At 37.2% G+C, this 25,353-nt stretch overlaps 1 protein-coding gene across 1 annotated transcript in view; it reads left to right on the top strand.

The window, feature by feature from the left end:
• Positions 1 to 25,353, top strand: part of LOC139734287 (serine/threonine-protein kinase PLK1-like) — a 90,589-nt gene that overhangs the window by 52,799 nt on the left and 12,437 nt on the right. The window contains exons 4-5 of the mRNA XM_071645080.1: positions 12,314 to 12,430; positions 18,623 to 18,840. Of these exons, the coding sequence (XP_071501181.1) occupies positions 12,314 to 12,430; positions 18,623 to 18,840 (335 nt within the window). The remainder of the gene's footprint in view (positions 1 to 12,313; positions 12,431 to 18,622; positions 18,841 to 25,353) is intronic.

Here is a 25,353-nt window from a genome sequence, read left to right as displayed (position 1 = left end):
TACCTTATACCAGTTTGCCATGTTGAAACAAAAAGCAGACACTCAATACAATATTTTGAAGAAAAAAAATGCCACCATAATGGCACTGTAATCTCGTATATTCTCTACATGTAGTAATGTGTGTGTAACCCTGAACAGAAATCCATTAAACCAGGGTACTGATTAATTTCAGTGTTTTAGCTGCTTGCAGTGCATTATTGTGAAGGTGGAGATTTGTGTTTTATATTCTGGGATTTAAACATGTAAACAACAGGATTAAAGCACCACTAGTTCTTAAAGAGATTTAGGTATCTAAAAAATGGGCAAATTTTTATTGAATTCACAAATCTTTGCAATCACAGGTATATGCAGTATTTGAACTTGAACTTTTATTCTGTTTCATTTAAAAAATACCACAGCAAAATTATGCAAACTTTGTGTCAGACAATAGGGTAGAAAGTGTCAACATGGATATACTGTAGTTTTTGTGAATGAAATTATTTTCCTTTTATGAGGTTGGAAATGTAATGCTCAAAAATGTATGCTCAGAATTTTAGGCTGAATCAAACCTATACTGATGTTCTTTACTGATTGATATATAATGTGTGGCACTTCAACATGTTTGATCCACACTGTTTCTTTTCACATTATCATGACTCAATTGCGCATACTTTTTTTAAAGTGTACCTATACCTTGGAAACTAAATTTGTGTACACCTAGAATACATTAAAAAAACAGCCATAATTCACCTGTGTTAGCTGCTGAAAGTATACATATTTCTATAGATCAGATCATATCTCTATAACAATTTGGCACTTGTGCTCCGTGCATTTAAGTTCTGCTCCATAAGTGCAGATACTGATGTGTGCGTGTTCTAGCTATACGTGTAAGTACGTTTTTACGAAGAATAAAGATTCCATGTCGATCACTTAGCGGGCCAGAGGCTGCTGATCACATGCTTGCATTGCATATCACTGTCATTAAGACATATATATATATATTTTTTTTTTTATTGATAGCTTGATCGTCCAATTTAGAGATTCAGGTGATCGACTAGTCTATTTCAAGCAGTTTTTGTTTCTGCATACTTTTTAAAATTTACATTTGAACCCCATTGAATAAAAACCTGAGTGACAAAAAATTTAAGTACTTTGCAGAGGGCTATAGTCTCAAGTGTATTCTACAAATATAGCAGACATAACACTCAGGGTATTGGTTTCCCTCTAATATCAAGAGTTTGTTCCTCACATCCCATAAGCTTCCCCAAGTATTTCCTTGAACAGCAACAAGTGATCCATGCACAGTTGACTCCAGAGAAGGAAATGGATCAAGTATGTACTTGTAAGTGGATGGAAACATTGGTCCAAGGCCCATCAGAGTAAAATTATGAAGTGGCCTATTTCACCTGTCCTAACTCATATTCTTTTTGATATCAGGATCATATGGTGTGAATGAAAAGCTTGCTGCCATGTCAGGCAAGTCTCAAACAAGCTTTCCACAACTACCATTGTTATAAATATATGTATGAAATATGAACATAATAAATATACCGGTGGAGTGATACCTTTATCCCTACAATTGACAGCCTATATAGGCCCTGGGACAATTAAACGCAGATCAAATTCAAAATTTCATCACACAGTCCTTTTTCCTTTTGACTAGAATGTAAGTTAGCAGCTGAAGATCCTTCAAATTGCTCTGATAAAGATCTGAAGGCAATGATTACAAATGCTTGCGAAACTATTGGTGTGAATAGTCAAGTTACATTACCATGCACATTGAAATGCTAACCAGGCATTAGTCTTTCACCTTTAGTTTCCAAGCGATCGTCTTTTTCCTTCTTCAAAAACGGCCGACGACTGCTCAAAAAATGGGTCAGCTATGCAGCTGGCTGTGATTTGCAAGTCATGGAATGCAATCAAGACATACATGAATCATACACACGTACTTGTATAATGAGCGAAGGCAGTGTAATACAAAGTGAAATTTGCAACCATGCAGAATCTGAAGGCTTAGGGAAGAGACTGCGGAGGGGGCAAATATGATGCAGACCAATTCCAGTTGCCCTCTTTACACCCTCTTGCTGGAGATTAGATTCAATTCATTTATTCTGAGACTGGTTTCAAAGAGCTTGAATTTCTAGTGCCAGAGCTGTGGATATGTAAGAACCTGTACACTGTGCTCGTAATTAAATATTCATTCAAAAGAACCTTATCAAGTTTCATTCATATGGCTAAACGGAAAAACAAAACAAAACAAAAGAGAAGAAGTGGCTAGTAATGGTGGAATGGCTATGGTAGACTTTCATTCTGTAGAGAATCCTTGTTTGACCTGGGCCTCATTTTATCAAAAGATATAATCGATTATACATTTCCTTACTACACAGGCTGCCATAGACTTACCATAGAAATCAACCATATAATCAATTATAACTCTTCATAAAACAGGGCTATCTATCAAAAGGCGTCAAATAGAAATGTGTATTTTTGTATTGATGATAATTGCTGATGGAAGAAACTAAATTTTCCCCTTTTTCTTGCCTCTTTTTTTCATTTGTTTTAATGGTTAGCCAAAAGTCTACTTGGGCTCTTATGTATCATAGAGATGGCTTGCTGAAGGGGAGAAATTATTGTATGAATCATTAGTTGTGAATCACAGCTTTAATTTTCCTGCGAGCAACATAAATGTGCATGTAATCAGTGTAAAATGATTAGTAATTGAGTCAGTACCCACACAGACAGATCGCTGTCCGCCAGTGTGTCTTTGTACCATCCTCCGAAGGCATTTTTTCATGTACCCACACACTCTCACACACTCACACACTCACACACGCACACACGCACACACTCGCACACTCACACACTCACACTCCTGCACAAGCACATGGAGATCTGTCGTGTCCGTGGAATGCAGTGCCCCCCCCCCCTTTGCTTCTTGTCACCCGAGCTTGGTGCAAGAATACTCTTACAGACATCACCATGCCAGTATATACATGAAACTGGTCACAAGTATGTGCGCACTCTCCTCGAGTCTTAAGGTATGATGCACGTACATCCTGTAAAATGAAACCTTCAAACTGTCTAGCTTAATGAGGAGATTCAACTTGTTGTACAACTTTGTAGACCAGACACATTTTACACTCTGGTGTCTGTGGTGCTAAAAATGGATAAAAAGTGTTTGCATTGAGAATGCTTATAAAGGTCCCAGGCATTCTCCAAAACAAATCATGTCTGTTCTTTCATTTGAACTGAAGTACTTGTCTGTGTTATTCATTTGAACTGAAGTACTTGTCTGTGTTATCTTACGTTCCACACCAATGTCATTATAAGAGAAATGTTGCTTGGAAGTGCAGCCACAGTTCTTCAGTAGAAATAGTCCGTGGTGCTAATTTAATTCTCATCATATGAATTTTCTGTGTTTTTTTCATATTATTATAAAAGATTGGACTATATCTAAACTTGTGGGTTGATTTAAATGATTTTCTTATTGTTTAATGCTGTATCACAAAATTTTTATCCTTGTCTTATGAAGATATGGAGATATTGAGAACTCTCTAGTGAACATAACATTTGTTTAAAAAGGTCCCCACTACCCCCCCCCCCAAAAAAAAAAAACACCACAAAATATAGAGTGTATTGGTAGAGTACATGCCATGTGAACTATGCCTAATGATGACAAAGCAGAGATTTAGTTCTTGCTGTACAGTAGTTGCAGCTGTGTGACTGTATAAGCAAAGTGATATATTTTTTTACTATTTTACTTAATCTTGCAGGTTACAGTATTTTGCTCTAGTTTTGTTTATCTGTTTTTTCCCCCTGAATTCTTCCTTCTTTTTCTTCTATAAAGGAGGGTCCAATCTGTATTATTGTTTGAATGATGAGCTCATTAGGCACTGGCATTTAACAAAAGGTTAATGTGCAGTTAATTATTATTATTTTTTTTTTTGCTTTTTTGTTTGATCAGATTTGAAGATGAAGTTTTTCATTTATGGTCTCTTAATTACTGGCATTATAATTTTACATGCAGTTCAACTTTCTCTTGCTGGGTGCATGGCTTTTATCATCTATGCCCCCTTTCCTTCCCCTAAACTGAAGGTAAGATCACTGAGTTAAACAATACTTCCACCACCTCAATTAAAAAGGATTTATCCAATGAGCACCTTCCTTGAAGTTGTCTTTGCACTGAAAATTCCACCGATTTCAGAAATAAAGAAGCAGCTTTTCATTACAGAAAGAAAAGAATGAAGAAGACCTGTCGAAAAGGCTCATCGATGGCTCATGTCTGGACTTAGGAGGATATCGGCTTGTTGCGCTATTTTTACACCCCTTTGTTTGGGCCATGGTATCATCTTTTATGAATTTGCATGTACGTATGTCTCCTTGAAAAACTTAGCTGCGTCCTACTTGAATCATCATCTGCCCCCTAAAAATAAAACGCAGACTGAGAACACTTCCATCCCTCTTTGACTCCCCTTCTCCTTGACTGTTGCCATGGCAACCACCATTTCCCATCTGAAAGTGGATGCTCTGTTGCAGTCTCGACCCAATACCTTATTCCAGAATATTGTCTAGGCAGGAGGGGAGGGGGAGGGGGGGAGGGTATTGACAGAGATAGTGAGTAACAAATTAGTAACAGCTTGAAATAGGAGAAATGTGATAACACACTTGCTCAGCGCAAAATCTCCCCCCCCCCCAAAAAAAAAAAAAAAAATGGGAGAGAGAGATAGAGGCCTTTTAAGGACTGTAATCCACGTGCTCCATTTTATGGTACTGTAAATTCAGAGAGTATTGACAACTACTGAATTTTAGAGAAATGTAGGCCGTGAGACAGTAATGAAAACAAAGAATAAAGGGTTATTAATGAAAAAAAAGTTCTACTATCATGATGAAGATACAGCCAATATACAAAAGAATTCAAATTTATTAATATTTCTCTTCTGAGGATGTTCTATTTCAGTGCTTGGATTCCAGCGTGTATGCGTGAGTTGTTGCAATATCAGACAAGCCTTAGGCTGCGTTTATCTAAAAATTTTCTTAGGCAGAATCACGATCCTAAACGCGTTTGAGGCATTTTCAGGGGTTAGATAAACGCAACCGTGTTTTCAAACGCGTTTAGGAACGCCGTTTTGAAACGCCTTTCAAAGGGCGTTTTGAAACAAGTTTGAGACAACGATCACCGTTCTGTGAGTAGATAAACGCAATGCCGTTTTGAAACGCGTTTATATCTCAAGGTCAAATCCCAAATCCCAGCTGTTTCCGGTTGTGCTCTCTGCCCATTATTTGTGTGTGACTGATGAGGCAGGTTTGGTGGTATGCAGTTGACCTTTACTTCCTGGGTCGAACGGCACAAAGCAGCTGCTCAGTGACAACACTCGAATCGCGATTGTATGATGGTTAGATAAACGCGGCACCCCGAGAATCGCGTTTCAAACCACGTTTGCAAACACCGTTCCAAACGCGTTTGGAAACGTGATTCTCTCTCTAAAGTTAGATAAACGCAGCCTTAGTCAAACCTTCGGGTTTTGGTTTAATGGTTGGTTTGGAAGAGTCATTTGTGACACTGCACCTCAAAACAAACAAAAAGTCGCCAGACATGAATTTTTATTTAAGACAACATTCTGAAAGAGCAGACTTTAAGCTTTAAAATGATGTATAACTCAAATCAAATGGACTCTCCTAACCTATCTAAATATTGGAAAGAAAGCACAAACTCAGGAAAAGTGTGAACTGAGAAAAGAGGCTCTGAAGTACAGTGTCTATTCAAGCGCTTAATCTTTACCAAACCGTGCTGGATGTGCGATGAATAGGACAAAAAACAGGAAGTAAACCACCAGAGTGAAAACAATGAAGGGATTATCAAATTAAATTGAAATTTAGCATGCCTCATTAACACATTCTGTCCATAATTAATGCCAAATTTCACAGCAGTAGCACTATCCTTTCAAAAGTTATTAGAGTTGAAAGTGAAGACTGTGGACAAGGTTTTTCAGAAATGAAAAAGGGATTCTCAAGAAACACCTAATCAAACTATTCTACCAAAAATGCTCAAGATAAACTGCTAAAAAAAACACACTTTCCCGCCCGTTTTATGATACCAAATTTTAGCATAATGTAAAAGAAGACCCGCTCTTTCAGAAAATTTGAAAAAGTCAAGTTCGGCTGGGTTGACCCATTTCACTTATTTTCAGTCCTCACGCAAAATCAGTGTGTGCGACTTTATGTTCGTTTTGAGGTGCACGGTCACATTTTATGTGTTAAATGGCTTAACATAGAAACAACTGGTCCTACATTACTGTATGCAGAGCCACCAAATGATAGTTTTCTACTATCTAATATGTTTGTTTTTGCCATCAGAAGTTAGAATATGTCTTACATGAATTTTTTTTTACACCAAAATATGATTTTTGCTGTAAAAGTCCTTTTCCCCCCTTTGCATCAGTATGGTTTACGATCTGTCGTCTAAGGCCGTGTTTATAAGATTTTGCGTGGCTGCCGAGAATCACTATTTTGAGATCGCTGTTGCATTTATATGATTTTTAAAACACTGTTTGTAGAGAAACACTTTTAAAACGCACTATTTTGTGCATTTCAAAACACTGTTTAATTTACAGCTAGCATTTATAAGATTTTTTTTTTTCTAGCTAGAAACACTGTTTTGAAAAGTGCTCAGTTTTAAAACACTGTTTCTGGCTAGAAATAAAATCTTATAAACCCGGCCTAAGCTATGGGGGTGGGGTGTTGACAGATGAACGAGTTTGATATCCGCCTCACTGACCTGTTATGACCTATGCTTGCATCTGTTTTAAATAAACAGTGCTGTGTTTAGGTCCCAGCTGTGATGTACACAAGTAATGTTATTTTTTTTTTTTTTGGGGGGGGGGCATACTATAGGTGTACCTTCCTCTTACGCAGTAAACCCCAAAATACCTTGAGGTGTACTTGAAGAGCGAGAACACAGATGGAATTCGTGGAAAGAAGGATGGTGTTCACTGGATGAGGTCAATGGCTTTGATTAACCCTTTCTCTCTCATGCACATCATTTGAAAACAATTAAACCTCTTGACTTCCAGATATTGGGATGCCCTATAGACTTTGTACATGGTACAAAGAATTCTTTTATATGCAATGGGTTAATTGTGTGGAGTGTCTTGAGCTTTGGGATGAAAAGAGCATAGTGACTGGATGTATTTTTTTTTTGATAGGGAACTCAACAAACAGCTCACACACAAAAAAGTACAGGTTTTTACACATCAGCTGACAAATACAAACTTTTGAAAATGTTGCCTATTTTTATCACGTTCAGCAGCAGTAACGTATTCAGATTTGTAGTTTACTTTTATAAAACAGAAATTAGACTGGATATGTTAGTTTATAACTGAATTTATTCTCTGAATGCTACAGAAATGAGGAGTCTTATTGCAAAAATAGGCTAAGTTCCATTTTTAAACCTTTCAAAGTAAGTCCATCATCAGGTAGAGCAAAATAAAACCTTTCCAGTAATACCTCACTTGTAAGTTGTAACATAACAAAGAATATTCCAAAAGTTATGATTAAAATATCCTGTACTTTCTTACTAATTTTTTTTTTTGTGTGTTTTAGCTGCTTTATTCATAAATATCTCAACTTAACAAGAATGGAGTTGACTTGTTTTGTGATAAAAATCTTCAAATGCTGGACTAATTTCTGTTCCGGATGTACCTCTGAGCACAGGTTGTCTTTGTGCCCCGATGTAGTTCACATTACATGCAATCTCTCCAGCTCCTTTTGTGTACCCCTCTTTCATGCGTAAGGCAGTTGAGTCAAGTAACAGTCAATAGTTACCCCCGAAAGTGTCTTAGTGTCCTTAACCTTCTCTTGTCTCCATCACCCCCCCCCCCCCCCCCCCCCCCACCAACATTGACGTCAAGATCTCGGCAACACCATGGCAGTAATCTCCCTTCGTGGTCTTCCCTTTTGCACAAACCCTACCCCTTATGCTTGTACTACTAGCATCGCTGTCACGTTAGGCAGCAACTTCCCTCTGTTGACCCTCCATGTTTTAAGGGAGATCGTATTCAACAGAGAAGAAAGTTGCTGTAGGCAGCACCCTCCCTTTGCTATGTAACCCTCCTGCCTTTAAAGGCATTATTTACCATTTGCAGATGAAACAAAAACCCAGCTTTAGAGCTTCAGAATAGTTCTAAAATGTGAGTTAGGCATAGAAACAACCAATGAAAAAATTTGAATTAGTATAATCATTGTTAAGTATTGTTAAAAATACAAAATGTGAACAATAGTTATCATGAAAATGTTTCTAGCCTAGACCATCTACAGTTATGGTTTAGTCAGAAAAATAATGATATCTCCTTATATTTTGGGCTTTATTGTGAAATTTTTACATGGTAGGATGTTTGTGATAAAACTGACCTACACATATGCACAAAATGTGATATCTCGAACATTTTTTAAATTACTGCTCCCAATGGTAAATTGTACCTTTAATAGAGGAAATTGTATTTGAAAGAGAAAGTTGTTATTAGAATTCCAGAAAAAAAAAAGTTACTTGAATCGTGTTGAAAAGTTATGACAAGAGTATTAAACGTGGACCATGATGGATATTGCAGTTATTTATTAACAAGGTCAGGAGGTCAGGAAACGATTATCCCATGGGTGCTTTGGATACACATAGATTTCTTGGTCATATGACTCTGTGATTGCTAGTCTTTCATTCTTTAGATATAAATTCCCACTATTTTCATTTTAACAGAAAAAAAAGCCCTGTGAAACCATAATGCTACTCAAGTTTATCTGCAGATGTCATCTGTCATCCAAGATGTAGAGAGACAGTTTGCAGAGTTTCAAGAAAAGTCCTTCTATTTGTATATTCTTGCATTTTCAAATGACTTCCCCCCCCCCCAAAAAAAAAAAAAAAGAAGAAAAGAAGAAGAAATAAAGCAAATACAGTATAATCAATATGTTTTAAGTCACTGCATGGAATATTCTGAAAAGAGCCTACTGCAAACACAAATTCTTCAAATAAGAAGTGATAGCATGAAAACAGCTACTGGATATCTGTAGCGCCCACTTTCCCATCCTAAAATGCTGAACACTCATTTCCTTGATCTTGATTGCACCAACTTACCAGATGCAGAAATCAATCATACGAGAAATGGGAACTGTTGAACGTGATAGAAACTGTTAGTGTGCTGTCATATTAGAACTGAACAACAAACAAGATAGCCCGACTCGGTATCGCACGTCACTTGACTCATTTGGGTTGTCTCGTAGACCCTCATTGAGTCTTGCAACCTCTAGATACATCTTGCAATGCTGGATGTAAATCTCATATTCGCCGATGACCTCCAATAAAGCACCTGGACACCACAGCTTTGTGAACGTCCCCTTGTTGAATACTAATTAATCTCTTTGGTACACCCGAATCCACCTGCTCAATAGTTGCAAAAGGACTCAAGTGATGTCAGAAGCATCCATCAAATCCCACTTCTCGGTAAAGACTTTCCTCACACAATCGATTCCAGCGGAATGACCCTGACCAGAGCATTTCCTCCAGGTACCCCTCTGCCCTCAAACAATAGATTACTAAGCCTTGCGGTCAAGCTGCTTACAGTAGTTCCAGGAGGGTGACTCTAGGGGCATTAACTTTGGCAGCAAGCAAGTTTGGAATTTTCTTATATTTTGAGCTTTCTTTAGATGTTGCCAGGCAACTACTTCGATTTTGCGACTAACCAATGTCAAAAATGTGTTATCGCGTGATCTCAGCTCTATTTGTTTTGTAAGAAGATCCACCTTATCTTCTTATTAATTCATGCCTTTCCCATTCATATTATCATTAGAATTATAAACAAACACATGGCAACAGTGTCCAAGTTCAGATTCACATTTAAAAGTTATTAAATTTGACTAGCTTTGAGTGGAGTTGATGTCGTATGACATAATCTGACTTGATTAAATCTGATTTGAAGGTATTTGATATATATATATGATTTGATCTAATTCAAACTGTCACATATGATTATTAACTAGACTATTGGCTAGATTTGGTTTGCTGTGTCATTTATGTATACATCTCAAGTGTAGGGCATGACTGTGTAATAGATCTATAGCATGACAAACACTGTAAATGCCACTATGTGAACAGCAACCAGGCTAGTTTAGGCTGCATTTACAGAAGAAAGTCTGAAATGCGATACGAAAGGTCTTCTGATAGTTGACATTTCTTGAGGAAATACTAATTTCCCTCAAAGTCAAAGGCCCAGAATGTCTCTCTCTCTCTCTCTCTCTCTCTGGAGACTGTACAGCTGTACTTCAAGTGTCTTCTACATGATGTAAAAAATGCTTGGCCAAAAGTAAATTCTCACATTGCAAATACAATACCTTGGAGTAGAGTTCATATCATAAATTCAAAATGGCATTTTATACTGATTCACTCTTGTTAGATATACAATTTGTGGTTAGAAAGATTTTATTAGCTATTCCTCTTTGTAAATGGCTCAATTTTTAAATAGCACAAACTTGACTGTTTGCCATTTGTGTTGTGCAGGCAAAGATGGAGCAAGATTAGATAACTGATTGTGGAATGATTAATTAGTATTTGAAATAAATTCTGCCACAAACCATCTGAGAGAAGGCTATCATGGTTTAATCCATCAGGCTATCATGGTTGGCCCTTAGTCCTAAGGGACTTATAAGTTTCACACTTGTAAAGTTTTCTCCATAGACAAACATTATAGAAAATGAACAATCCAAGTATTATATAAAGTACACAAAAGATACAGTTCCTTTCGTGTTTCGTATCTGAGTAGATCGACGTATTTTACGCCAGAATTTGCAAGGGTATACTTTCTTGTTTCACTGAAACTTTGCACAAACTTTTTTCCACCTATAGGTATCATGTCATTGTGTTTTCTGAACTTATGCCTTCACAAGTTTAGTCCTTTCATTACTGCTAATACCACCATCACTACTAATGATGACTACAGTGATACTATTAATAGTAATAGTTATAGTGATAATGATAACAGTAATTATAACAATTACATAGAAACCATAACAATAACAGTAATTAGAATAATAACAGTGACAAGGATAATAGTGATATCAAAGAGTTCTCTTTTGCACCATGTTTGAATGGCAGAATGAACTCTCTGCTACATTGTTTGTTGTCCCTGTTGGGGACAATGACTTCTCCAAGCTAACAAGGACAAATCTTTGGATTTCTTGGACAGCCAGGATTTGACCGGCAGTCAAAAGTGCATTGCACTTTGCTTCCATTCTTTGACTGTGAATTTCCAAGTCACTGGAGTCTGTGCGGTCCAAAACTTGGCATGCGGTCATCCGTTTGTTTCCACGTGCTATTTGTCCCATTGATTGAGCCAGGTGTATGGCTGTTTGTATGTGAGTGTGTTTGTGTGTGTGTCTGTGATGTGTGGTTAGAATTTTGGCCCATACATGTAGTAGTCAGAGGTGTGTGTACAGGTGAGTGAAATAATCTATTGAGAAAATTGTGCTTCTCGCATTATGGCAATTTACTTCCATTGAAGGCTTCTTATTCCATGCCTGTATAGTGCAGTGACCTGTGATTTTAAAAAGCTTGGATTACTCACGCACGATATGAAATTATGAAATTATGAAATTATGAAATTAATTCTGCCACATTAGATGCATTTGTACCGTGTATGTGAGTCAAAACTTGATTTTTTTTTACATGATTAGCATATGAAGATGACTAATCTATAATATAAAGTATCCTTGAAAAAAAACCACAGAATTGTGAAAATATTAAGTGCTTTGTATAGATTTGGGCAATTTTTTCTTTGTTCTCATCTCATTTGCCATAAATGTAATACTTAGTGTGAATTTACCAATTCATTGTATATCTGTGTCTTAATGTAGTATCTACTCTCTAAAAAAAAAATTGAGTGAAAATATTCACTCTTAAAGGAGTGAATACAAAAAAGAGTGAAATTAGAGTGAAATTGGAGTGAATTTTGAGTGAAAATGTTCATTTTCACTCGTTTTAGAGTGAAGTCAGGGATCACTCCAAAATCTTCGAGTGATCCTTGAGGTCACTCCAAAATGAGTGAAAATGAACATTTTCACTCAAAATTCACTCCAATTTCACTCTAATTTCACTCTTTTTTTTGTATTCACTCCTTTAAGAGTGAATATTTTCACTCGATTTTTTTTAGAGAGTATGCAAGACTGAAAACATTTTAAATCATGAAGTTTACCCTTCTCCCTCTTTCTCCTTCTCTTTCCCTCAACCTTTCTCCGTTCCTCTTCCAACCAATCCATCATTTCTCAACCCCCCCCCCCCCCTCGCTTCTTTCTTCAGATGGAGCGGGAGATTGCAGTCCATGCTCAGCTGAGACATCCCAACATCGTGGGCTTCCATAAACACTTTGATGACGAGGAAAACATCTACATCTTACTGGAGCTCTGCAGACACAAGGTAGGTCCCTTCCTTAGCAACCGTCTCCAAGGAGGAGGAGGACTATTCCAGAAGCGGAGAAATCCTCTAATTTCCCATCATCACTGTGGGAATAGAGCAGAGATAACGTATTGACAAGGGACATTCTCAATCACGGTTTTAAGTTTTACTGAAGTCTTTTTGGTACTGAAATTTGGTTTAAGAAAATCTTACCTCGATCATCTCTTCTTCTTTATTCTTTATTTTTTGAAGGGGGTTGGGGTGTTCTCAATTCGGTGTATGAGAAAAAAAGATATTCTAAACACTAAGAAAAGCATTCTGAAAAAGTGCCAACACAGATGTTGGCTCAGTGCACTTAAGTTAAAGCAGTCATAAAGTTTGTCCATAAAGTTACTTCCCTGCATAAGCCTGTAGTACAAAACTTGTTTGGGTTTTTTTTGTTCATATTGCAATACTATTTCTGGTATTTATCAACATTACAGAGTTTTCAAGTTACTGTTTTCTTGTGTGATCATCTTAATGAGGAATTTAACATTATGTAACCCCTTCCTCCCCTTCAAAAAAAAAAAAAAGATCGAGAAAGCCCCCTTGTGTCATATTCTTTGCTTGCATTGTTTCAAATAAGATATCATCGCTATCATAATAAACATATAGATAGGTAAGTAAATAGATGAAGGAATAAAATAATGAATAAGTAATTGAATGAATGGATGCATAGATAGATTGAGGGATGAATGAATGGATAAATATATGCATGAAGGGTAGAGGTGGGATGGTAGTTCATTTGTGTCTCTTTGCAAAGTCTTACTCCCCACAGTTTACAGCTGTGATCAATGAGAGTTTTATGTCACATCAGATAAAGTAAGATCAGTGGCGGATCCAGAGGGGGGGCGCAACCTGCGCACGCCCCCCGCCCCCTTTATTTTTTGTGAAAAACAAAAGAAATAAAAAGAAAAAATGAAATGAAACCCGGAAGTGCCGCCAGAAATATTAGTCACCCCCCCTTTACAGAATTCCTGGATCCGCCCCTGAAGATGAATTCATTCTGACATCTTGATCTGACAGCATGTCGACAATATAGAGGACATGATCTTAAGCAGGTCTGACTTTGGGTGATTTAATTGGGGATTGGTTTGATAGTTCCTGAAAATGTTATCAGCCACAGAAAGAGCAGCTAGAAGAAGAAGAAAAAAAAATACTGTAAAACATGACATATTCGCGGCATGAAATTTTCACGAATTGGAGCCGACAGCCTTTTTCGTGACATTAAATTTTTGCGAATTGCTACTGGCATTCAATGCATGTAGTGTAGACAAAAGCTTTCGCGTGCATTTTAATTTCGCGAATTTTGGCGCTCGCGAAATTCGCGAAATTAAAATGCACGCGAAAATTCCGCGTTTTACAGTAGTCCATGCATGTTTGACCTCCTTGCCATTCCTGTTCTCAACATTACAGAGTTTTGAAGTTACTATTTTCTTTTGTGATGAACTCCATGAGGAACAAATTCTTGTCTATTTGTCAAACTTCCTGATAATAGGCAATGCACATGCAGTTTTCTGTGGGGATGTGAATACATACAGTATACATAAGATGTGTTACATTGTGTGGATGTGTAAAAAATGTACTGCCCTGCTTTGCCATTGGGAAAGGAAGCAAGTGGCAAATATCCAAGTCTTATGTTATTGTCTTGAGATTAGACCAGTGAATGTTTGATTTGGCTGCCAAGTTCTGAGCAGAATCACCCATCCCACTAAAATATATTTTTATGCAGACTCACATTGTGATGATGTCAGTGGAAATGACAGAATGATGCAGTTTGCATATTTGAAGGAAATAACATTGTTGTTGTTTTTTGTCACTTACTTCCTTTTGGCACAGTCAGACAGAGTATACTGGCTGTCGGTGCAAAAAGGGTAGTGACAACAAAACTCTGAATTCATCTTCACAGCATGCCTGATTTGTGTGGTCTACTTTTGTTTTTTGTTTGTTTGTCTTTGTGTGTGTGTGTGTGTGTGTGTGTGTGTGTGTGTGTGTGTTGTTGCTGTTGTTGTTTGTGCATACTTTGATCAAGTGGTGCCACTGCAGGTGCAGTGGGTGACAAGATTAGTTTGGTGAGAAATGCTCTGCAAAGTGCTAATCTATGCTTATCCTATTACACATTTTGTGCCAAGCACTTTAACCCAAATCTTACTGTGTCATCATTTTAGTCCTATGAGGAGTCATCATATACAGTAGATAGATATACCTAGGAGGCTACATGTTAAAGGCATAATTTACCATTTGTAGATGAAACAAAAACCCAGCATTGGTGCTTTAGAATAGTTCTAAAATATGAGTTAGGGATAGAAACAACCGCTGTAAAAATTTGAATAGGTAAAATCGATGTTAAGTATTGTTAAAATACAAAATGTGAACAATAGTTATAATAAAAATGTTTCCAGACTAAACCATCTACAGTTATGGTTTATTGAGAAAAATACAGATATCTCTTTGTATTTTAGGCTTTATCGCAGAAAAAATTATATGATAGGATGTTTTGTGGTACAGCAGACTTACACATATGCATGAAATGTCATATCTTGAAAATTTTTAAACCACTGTTCCCAAAGGTAAACAAGACCTTTAAATCTACCTAAACATTGAACATATGCTTAGGACAGGTTGGTAGTGCAAGTAGTATTTTTTCCTGACATCCACAGCCAGAAAGTCACTACTGCCAAAAGACAGAGGTAATGTCGTCTGTTGAGAATGAGAAGGGCGTTAAGTCATCTTGAACACTATGGGTTTTGTGACAACTTAACGCCCTTCTCATTCTCAACCGACGATGTGTAGCTGTGTTCCTTGTGTGTGTGTGTTTATTGGATCTGTCTGTAGGCCTATATGTTGCTATAAGTGACTATTTATATGGGCACTTATGCAACATGCTTTATAGAACACTGCACATCTTCAACATTTTTGACTGGTAAGCTTTTTAAGCATTCATCAGATGCCAAGGAAGTGCTGGTATCCCAATCAATATTGATTCCCTGGACAATTCTAATATATATCTGTAGTAGCAGTAATAGGAAAGTAAGATTGTGTTTGTATTGTAGATGTGGATTTATAATTTGTTTTCCCATCTTTTGGTTGGAGAGTGATATTTCTGAATGTTTAGATTATCTGTTATTTCCAGACCAAAGCAATATCAAGAGCCCAAAAACAAAAACTCAAATCAACAAATAATATATTGAGCAAAGTAACATACAGTCACTACTTCCCTTCCCTCCCCCCCCCCACCCCACTCCCCCCCCCCCCCCAAAAAAAAAAAGAAATAGAGAGGGTAAGTCTTCTTGTGTTTTTATTCTTGGCTTGCATTGTTTTAAATAAAACATGATAGTTATCATAATAGATATGTAGATAGATAAATAAACAAATGAATGAATCAATAAGTGAATGAGTGGCTGGCTGGGTGGATAGGAGAATGGATGGATAGGAATGAATGAATGAATTAATGAATGAATGAATGAATGAATGAATGAATGAATGAATGAATGAATGAACAAGTTAATTGTTAATGTTTGATGAGTGGATGGAGGAATGGATAGATAGATGAATGAATGAATAAGCAAATGAACGGTTGGATGCATAGATGGATGAATGGATGGAGAGATGAATGAATGAATGAATGAATGAATGAATGGATGGATAGATAAAATTAGTATGGATGGATGGATGAGCGAATGGAGAAAATGGTGTATGAAGAGTTCGGGTGGGGTGGTAGTTCATTCATGTCTCTCCCCTGAAAAGCATTTTACTGCTTAGAATTCACGCAGCTGTGGTCAATTAGAGCTCTATGCCACATCAGATAAAGTAAGATGAATCCATTCCAACGTCTTGATCTGACAGCGTGTCAACCATGAAGAGGACTTTATCGTAGACAGGTCTGACTCTTAATAAGAAGGTCTGACTTAGGATGATTTGATTAATCAGGGATGGGTTTTATAGTTCCTGAAAATGATATCAGCCGCAGAGAGAGCTGGTAGTTGATTTGTTCCTTCTGGCAGTAGAGATGAAAAGATCTAGGGTTGTCACATGCCATTACAGGAGCAGGGTCTTAAAGACTTCATTTCGTGATTATGTAGATTTGATTCTCAATGTTTGCTTTCCGTAAGACTTAGTTTCACATGAGATATGGTTTAACTACCTGTTAGTTTTTCCTCCATGAGTCCGCACATGAAGTGAAAAAGTGCAAGAGAAGAGCAACAACAGCAGCAAATATTTGCATCATCCTTGTTTCTTGATTTGCCTCTTCTTCGTCTTCATACCGATTCAAGGAAACATGGGAAGCAGGCCACAACCGACTTACTTACCAGCTGGTGGAGTGGGATTTTAAACTCACTGTCAGCCAAGTAATACAAATGGACACTTGTCTAAATACCTATTTGGACCAGTGGAGAATATCTATTCAAGGAAATGACAGGAAGCAATTAACAAATTGAAAATGTCTTACATTAGAACAGAAATGTATATAAAAACAATACTTTGATAGCACAATCACTAAAATGCTGTTGTTGTTTGATAAATAAGACAAAGCACCATGCTCCTCAGACCCATGATTTTATGTTCTAACTGCTTACAAATACAATGCTATGTAATACCCAAGGTATTTTTTTTCTCATCTTTGTAAATCATTTGATTATGTCAACAATGCTAATAACATCACATTAGAAGTCTATAATTATGAAAAGAGCAATTTCCGAGAGAGTTTGCAAAGAAAATGACTGTAAAATAATATCAGCTGAAACATAGCTCTATATTATTTCATGACTGATTGGGCCCTACCTCTAGAAAAGCTGGGAAATATTACATACTATGAACATCTGTATTTTACTATCTGTCAGCATAGTATGCTCAGGAATGGTAGTGAACATATCAAAATTATCACATAGCCGTCATTTTATCATGCACTGTAAGAGCAACAATTGTGCCATGCAGTTGCACTAAAATGTTGAGCCTGACTGTAAAGCAAAATGTGTCGACCAGAGCGTCCTTTCCGAGGGAGATCAGGGGAGTTTCCTGGTTTGGGGATTTGCAATTTTTTGGCAGAGATCCGCGCACGGGGCTGAGGTGTTGGAACAGCCAGGAGCCAGTAATTGGTTCACATTCGGCGGGGGCCATGTTTAAAGTCCCATAATGTGACATTTCCTGACTGAAAGCTGCTTCGTGGGCTCCGACAATTTGCGACAGTAGCCCAGGTGTTAGGTGGTTGCGGTATTTTAGGACAAAAAGGAAGATGACAGCATGGAAGAGAAGAGAGAGAGAGGAACTGACTACTGGCTATCTTTGCTCAATGCAATTCAATTCAGGACATCATATTCTCATGCTTTGAGGATTGTTAAGCTGCAAAAGTGCAGGGAAGTCAATATCTGGACTTGCTGGGGGAGGGGGACAAAATGAAGTGTGATTTTCATATCATAGATGCACCCTATAGCTAGTCCAAATATTTTAGTGAACCTTTTCTCAACCAGAATAGATATGACAGACCTCCTCTCCTCCCACACTGTTTTTTGTTGTACTTACCATCCATTTTTACAAATTATGGCATTTCGTTGAGGGATGAGATTTTATTGCTCTATGATAAGTGAACAATTGCCTTATGAGAAGAATGAGTACAAGAAAACAGGAATCATTTGTAGATTTACTTATCATAATGTTGGCTATCTAAAGTAATAGCTTTAAAAGTGCAAACAAATAGCTGTATAATTATCACCTTCAGTTTCTGATGCTATTACTACAAGCCTATATTATCATTATTATAATTATTATTATTATTATCATTATTATTATTAATATTATTATTATTATCATTATTATTATCATCATCATTATTATTATTAATATTATTATTATCATTATTATTATCATCATCATTATTATTATTGATATTACTATTATTATTATTATTATTATTATCATTATTTTACTACTACTACTACCGCTACTCCTACCAATGAAAATAATACTAATACTAAAAGTAATGATAATGCTAAAAATAATGAAATAATGATGAAAAATATCATTTTCATGATTGTTATTTTTCAATGATAACTATTATGTGTGAATTATATTTTATTGCTACTGTCATTATCATCATCATATTATTGTACTGATTGTTTTTATTACATATGATTGACTGTTATGCTTCTGTTCTTGTGATCTCCATGATGACGACAGTCCCTGCTACACATGCTGAAGCTGCGCAAGACTCTGACGGAGCCCGAGGTGCGCTACTTCATGCTCCAGATCATCGAGGGTGTGCGCTACCTCCACAGCCACTGTGTCATCCACCGCGACCTCAAGCTGGGCAACATGTTCCTCACCGACACCATGGGGGTCAAGATCGGCGACTTCGGGCTGGCCGCCAAGCTGGAGTTTGAGGGGGACAGGAAAAGGTGACTGACACAATGACCATTGAGAGTAGTGCTGTAGATAGATAGATAGATAGATAATAGATAGATAGATAGATAGATAGATAGATAGATAGATCGATCGATTATAGATAGATAGATAGATAGATAGATAGATAGATAGATAGATAGATAGATAATAGATAGAAAGACAGATAGATAGATACAAATGTAAGTAGACAGATGGATAGTTTGAAGATAGCTAAGATGAATAAAATCCTCCAGTAGAATGGTAATTAAAAAAAATGATGAATAAATAGATAGATGGATGGATAGATAGATAGATATAAAGGTACACTGTAAATAGATGAATAGATAGGCAAAAAGACAAATAGATTGATTGAGAGATTAATAAATACACAGATAGTGAGATAGACAGGCAGGCAGACAGGCAAACAAACAGATTAATAGATAAATGAACATACCAGATCTAGACAGATAGTCATAGATTAGTTAAATGGATTTTGAGGTTGGTAATGATAGTTGAACATTTGATCTCTAGATGATACAAAGATTTTGAAGCAAACACTTCTGTAAGAAATGTTGAAGCCTGTTCAGCAGATAAGGTCCAAACCCATATTTGCAGTGAGTCAGCATTCTGTATGACAACATTTGTAGTACAGGTTAGAATGACAATGCAATAAGTGCATGGTATCTGCCAGAAATATCAAGTGAGCAAAAACAATCAACTGAATGATATTTGGAACAGAAGGGGAAGGAAGCCCTTACAGATAACAGGTTGACTGTTATCCCAGTACTCAGGACCTGTATTCATGCTGACGTAATTGCCAGAGCATAGGATTGGAATCATGCAGTGCAGAAGGGTGTCAGTGATTCATACACATTCACTCATTTAATCATTAATTCACTCATTCGTCCATTCATTCATACACTCATTTACTCATCAAATCATTCATTCATTCATTCACTTATTGAATCATTCATCCTCTTATTCACTAATTCATTCATATACTTGTTCACTCATTTAATCATTCATTCACTCATTCATAGATTCGTATTATGAATCTATATATGAGTGAATGAGTATATTATACTCATTCATTCATTCATACACATTTGCTTATTGAATCATTCATTCATTCACTCATTAACTAATTCATTCATTCATTCACTTATTCATTTGTTCATTCATTTTAATATTTATATGGTCACTAGCATTGTTAGCAAGACGAATATTTGATGAGTCACAATTTTACAACACTGCTTTGTATCAAAAGTGAACAGACAAATGGCATTATTTGCTTCTTTTGGTTGCCTTATTTGGTATGATATGCCTATGCTGATATAGTTTTCATCCTAATGAATCAGGACAAACATTTGGTAGGTGAGTGTGCAAGAAGAAAATTAATTAAAACAGATTAAAAGTAAAGAACAAGAGGGACTACCAAGGGGCAGCGAGATGAACTCTTATCAAGACTGATAAATTATTCTACATGACGTTATGGATGAGATTAGGGTTATGGATGGTCATCTGTGGTGCCCGGAAGTGTCATGTGACATCATCAATTCCGGCAATTCATGTATGGTACACCTTACTTGGACAAGGGAGGTGAAACAAGTGTCTCACCTTCCTGCTTGGACTACTGAACATGCTGACAGTGATCCCATTTGGCAGGATACAGGGCTCTTATATGTTGACTGCTAGCATTAGTGCTCTGGGGTCGTGTTTACCTTTTCAAGGACAACTTCACTTCCCAGTATTAAAAGCTACAGTTATGGCAGCCATCCCAACGCAAGGGATCACAGTAGATCCCGTGTAACAACAGTGAGCTTAGTGGACAGGTAACATTATGACTCACTTAGGGAAACGTGTGTCCCCAGGCTTCCAATTCACAGTCACATTGTGATGTTTACAAACAAGTTTAATGACTTGGGTGTAGACATCAAGATAGATGCCTACAGATTTAACCAGGGTAAAAATTATAAGGGTCAAGGAACAAGATGAGGTCAAATTTTTTCTTTGTTTATGTGACAAATAGAACCCGAAGGCCTATTTCAGTCTGCAAGACAATGTCTGCATTTCTTGTAAAGCAAAGGTTATATTCCTTTTGTTGTCTCATACATCATGCCACAAAATAGCTGTTACGTATCAGTTGATCAGATAATGCATACCAAATATGCACTTGCAGAACAAAGATGATAATGTGAAACCTTGGACAACATTTATAAATTACCAATTTAGAAATCTTGCAGTGCATCCTTAATTTTTCCTTGTGGTGTTTACAGGAGGTGCTGGTGTAGGCAATACAAAGTCTTGGAGAATTCCTACTCATTAGGCATGAAAAGGTGACCCCCAAGGCAGAAGGGTCAAGCTATTTGGTAAAATGTATCACAGTGACCATGGACTGAATGTTGAGCCTTCACTGCCCAATGAAAGGGATGTCATTCTTTACTGCAATGACTCTCTCTTTTCCATGAGAGAACTCCTGCCCTAGATGAAGGATGTTATTGCCTCAAATGAGGGCAACTGGACATGCCCTCAAGCTCCCCCTTGACCAGCTGCAACACCCCCCCCCCCCCAACTTCTTACACCATATCTGTGGGACGGCTTTGTGGGGAAGAGGAAGATCTTAGAGCAGCTTCCCTAGTGGTTAGCAGAGAAAGATGACAGGGATGAACAGGGATAAAGTGGTTTTGACATCAGACTGGTCAACACTCCCGTCAGGGTGTAAGGATACGTAGGCTATGTGTGAATTAGCACCTTCAATTAGCTATGATGCAGAATGATCTCATGCCTGATTTCACACCAACCTCAAGTCTAGTCCCACAATTAAACTTATGCAAGGCCTGCATTCACACTCGTTTTGAGGTGTTACGTATGTCAGTGCAAGTTGGGGGGGGGGGGGACATAATTATGTTAGACCATGAGGAACCCAGGTTATGAGAATTACACATTATGATGCATAGCTGTCATCATTTAAAAAAATCCACCAAACATGTGATAAGATATCATCTGTAACTATTTTGTGCGCTTTCTTTTCATGAACATGTAGTATTTGACCATACACAGTGGGCCCTACTTGCAAGCATATGAGTCACTCAGGGGGAATATACCAAATAGTTGTTTCAAGTAAAGACATTCAATCATTCCTTGTTGTTTTCGCCCCCCCCCCCCCCCCACACACACACACCTCTGAAGATATAGCCCAATTTCAGAGGATAAGATTAGTTTATTGAAATGGAAGTGTTGAATCTAGGGTCAATAACAATGTATTATGCAATCAATAATTAAAAGGGGTTTTATCTTCACAGTACTGTGTAAAGAGCTATAAACCAGGAGATATCTGAGAGGTTGTAAATGCAGATTAGAATCAAAATCTGTTCTGTACATGACATGATCCACTCCATTTCTCCAATCTTCTAGGTTAGAATCAGACACGAGTTGAAAGAGAACATTACTAGCAAGACATGATAATGTCACAAATCAGATGAGCATTCGTAAATCACAATCCAGCCAGGATATGATGGGTTCCTCAGGCATTCAGTAATTTGTGACAACCAGATCAAAATCTCTGTCTGTCTGTGCAAAAAGCCTCATATCTGTTGCGTTACATGTCCACCCAATTTATTTACATAATAATTTAAACAAATGTTCATTCATTCATTCATTCTTCCTTTCTTTCATTCATCCTTCTGTCCATTCATCCATTTATTCATTCATTCATCTATTCATCCATCCGTTCATACTTGTATTTATTCATTCACTTATTCTTCCATCCATCCATTCACTTACTCATCCATTAGCCATTCTATTTTTCATTCACTTAGCCATTCAATTTTTCATTCATTCATTCAGTGTTCATCCGTTCATACACTCATTCATCCATTCATCTATGTATTCATTTAGTCAGTCAGTCATTCAGTCAGTCATTTGTACTTTTATACCTATACCAACCTTACACTCTACATCATATGCTACACAGAATGTATTAGCACAACTTGAATATTCATCTGAATGCCACAAACCACACAGTTTAAGAGTGGTTCTCCAATCATCTAATAATTCTTACCTGGAAATCAGAGCCTTAGTAGTACCTAATTATAGACAAAGCCTCCAATTGTTTGGTTGCAACTCAACCCCATGTATATCTTTGCACTTTTACATATTGACACGGATTTTATAGACAAAGAGTACGTTGCTCAGATCTTTCTCAATGAGTCCCCTCGGAAATAATTAAAGGACTACACTTTATACAAGTATCTCATTGCACACCCAGTGAGGTTCTGGATTGCTGTAATTCATTGTTTCCCATCTTGAATTTAAATGCAAATCCTAACATGGTAAGTTTATAAGTCAAGCATCGAAAGACATTCTGCAATGACGCCAGCGAACAGCATTTCAATCAGTACAATCCAAACAAATGAAATCTGCACATCTAGATCTGGTCATTGCTTCAACAAATCAACCATTTTGGAGTTAGGATTTATAGAAAAAGTTTAAAGATCCAGAAACAAGCAAGTAACCAAGACTTTACCATTCACATAGGACATCGATCAGGTTTTGTTGTTGTTTTTTTCTTGCACCAAATAGTGGAAGCTAAATGTACATTGTAGGCTTCACTTTTCTGTTGTCGGCGGCGACAGCATCATCATCGGCGTTGTTATCAACATTTTGGTGTACTCTCTATAACTTTGCACAGTTTTGAGTCATGACCACCAAACTCACACCACAAATACATCATCTAAAAGTGTTGGTCAACTTCAAATATGGGTGCAGTCCAACTAGGTCAAAGGTCAATGCACTTTATCTTATAAGCACTATACATGTAGTATTGTGGTGTACTCAATAACTTCCCACAACTTTGAGCTATGACTACCAAACTCACACCACTTATGCAAGTACATTACCTAAAGATGCCAGTCAAGTTTGAATACTGAATATTGAATTTTTTCAAGGTCAAAGGTCAAAATGTCAATGAACATTCCCTGATTTAAGTGCCATATAATTTGTGCTCTCAATAACTTTCCACAGCTTGAGCTATGACCACAAATCTCACATCACAGGTGCATCACCTAAAGATGATGGTCAAGTTTGAATATTCATTAAGTTAGACAAGGTCAGAGGTCAAAAGGTTAATGAAATTACATTGAAACACTATGATCACAGGTTGCTATATGCGGTCGAGATATCACCTGGCATTTGGCATATGTTTTTTTTTTTGGGGGGGGGGGGGGGGGATCTGCATCATATTGATGGCCTCTGTATGTGTAAAGGTTCACTGCAGCTGTAGTCTCCATTACAGGGGTTCAGGGGTTTTGTGTTAAAACATCCGTGTCTGCTCAAGGCCCTCGTGTAGGAGAGTCCTGAAGCCCTTGTCTCCTTGAGCAACCCAAAAACCTGAAACTGACTTGGCAACAAATTCCACCCTACAATACATCACTTCTCAGATTAGAACCGTGATTGCCCGATTTCCTCGTCTCTGCTGCATGCTCGACTATCTCGTGCCTATGACTCAGTCTTGGGGAGAGAGAGAGAGAGAGAGAGAGACAAGGGACAGAGACAGATGAAGAGGGACGGAGAGAGAGAGAGGGAAGAGATAAGAAGACACAGGGAATTAGAAGGGTTGTGGGTGCGTGTACCTGTATCTGCTTTAGTGAGACAGAGCGTAAGAGAAACGTATTGACATAAACAGAAGAAGATGTTATCTGTTCTTCATTTAGTGGCTTAATGTGAGTGTATATATATATATATATATATATATATATATATATGCTTGAGAGAGAAAAAAAGAAAGAAGAAAGAAAGAAGGAAAGACAAAACATGTCAGCAGAAGTGCAAATAGAAAGATGAACAGATAAAATTAATGGAGAATAGAAAATGTTGTGGTACTGCTCACTCCGCTCAAGAAAATGGAAAAAAAAAACCCAGGAGTGTCTAAGATCCATTAATAATAAACTTTGTCATACAATTACAATACTATTCCCTCTCTTGTGCCATTGAGGCAGTGTGCTGCTGTTGTTTTTTATTAGCTTGTATAGTTACATCTTGTAAAACAAGGAGTGGGAAATCAGGTACCTCTACAAGAAAGAGAAGCCAGAATTTTTCACAAATGAATATTCACTAATCAAACACAAAAACTGATGGATTGAGAAAGAATGTGGCAAATGATATTCCATAAGGAGAAAGAAAAGTTGATAAACACCATCAGGAGCTAGGGAATAGGAGAGGGGGAAGGATGAGAGCTGTGGTTAGGGAACAGGTTGGAAGTTATGATTGGAAAGCAGGGATAAATGTTGTCAGACACAGGCAGTACGTCCAGTCAAATCCAAGCCCTATATATATATTTTTCAATCTTTTAATGCAGCAGTGAATAGTTCATTATCAGGTTGATATGAGGCTTCCTTCCTAGGTTGTCTGAGCTCCAAAAATAAACTATTTGTGAAAAAAAAAAGTTTTTTTAGTTTTTACAATGTAGAGAGACATCCTGAGGGAGATTGAAAAAGGTAAAATAAAGTCAGTCTAAAAAATAAAAGACA

This window comes from Diadema antillarum, unplaced genomic scaffold, assembly GCF_040938485.1.
Source record: "Diadema antillarum isolate AM-2024a unplaced genomic scaffold, OU_Dant_1.0 seq00000522_RagTag, whole genome shotgun sequence".
Classification (NCBI taxonomy): domain Eukaryota; kingdom Metazoa; phylum Echinodermata; class Echinoidea; order Diadematoida; family Diadematidae; genus Diadema; species Diadema antillarum.
The sequence above is the reverse complement of the archived record's forward strand: the minus strand, read 5'-3'. Positions and strand labels throughout refer to the sequence as shown.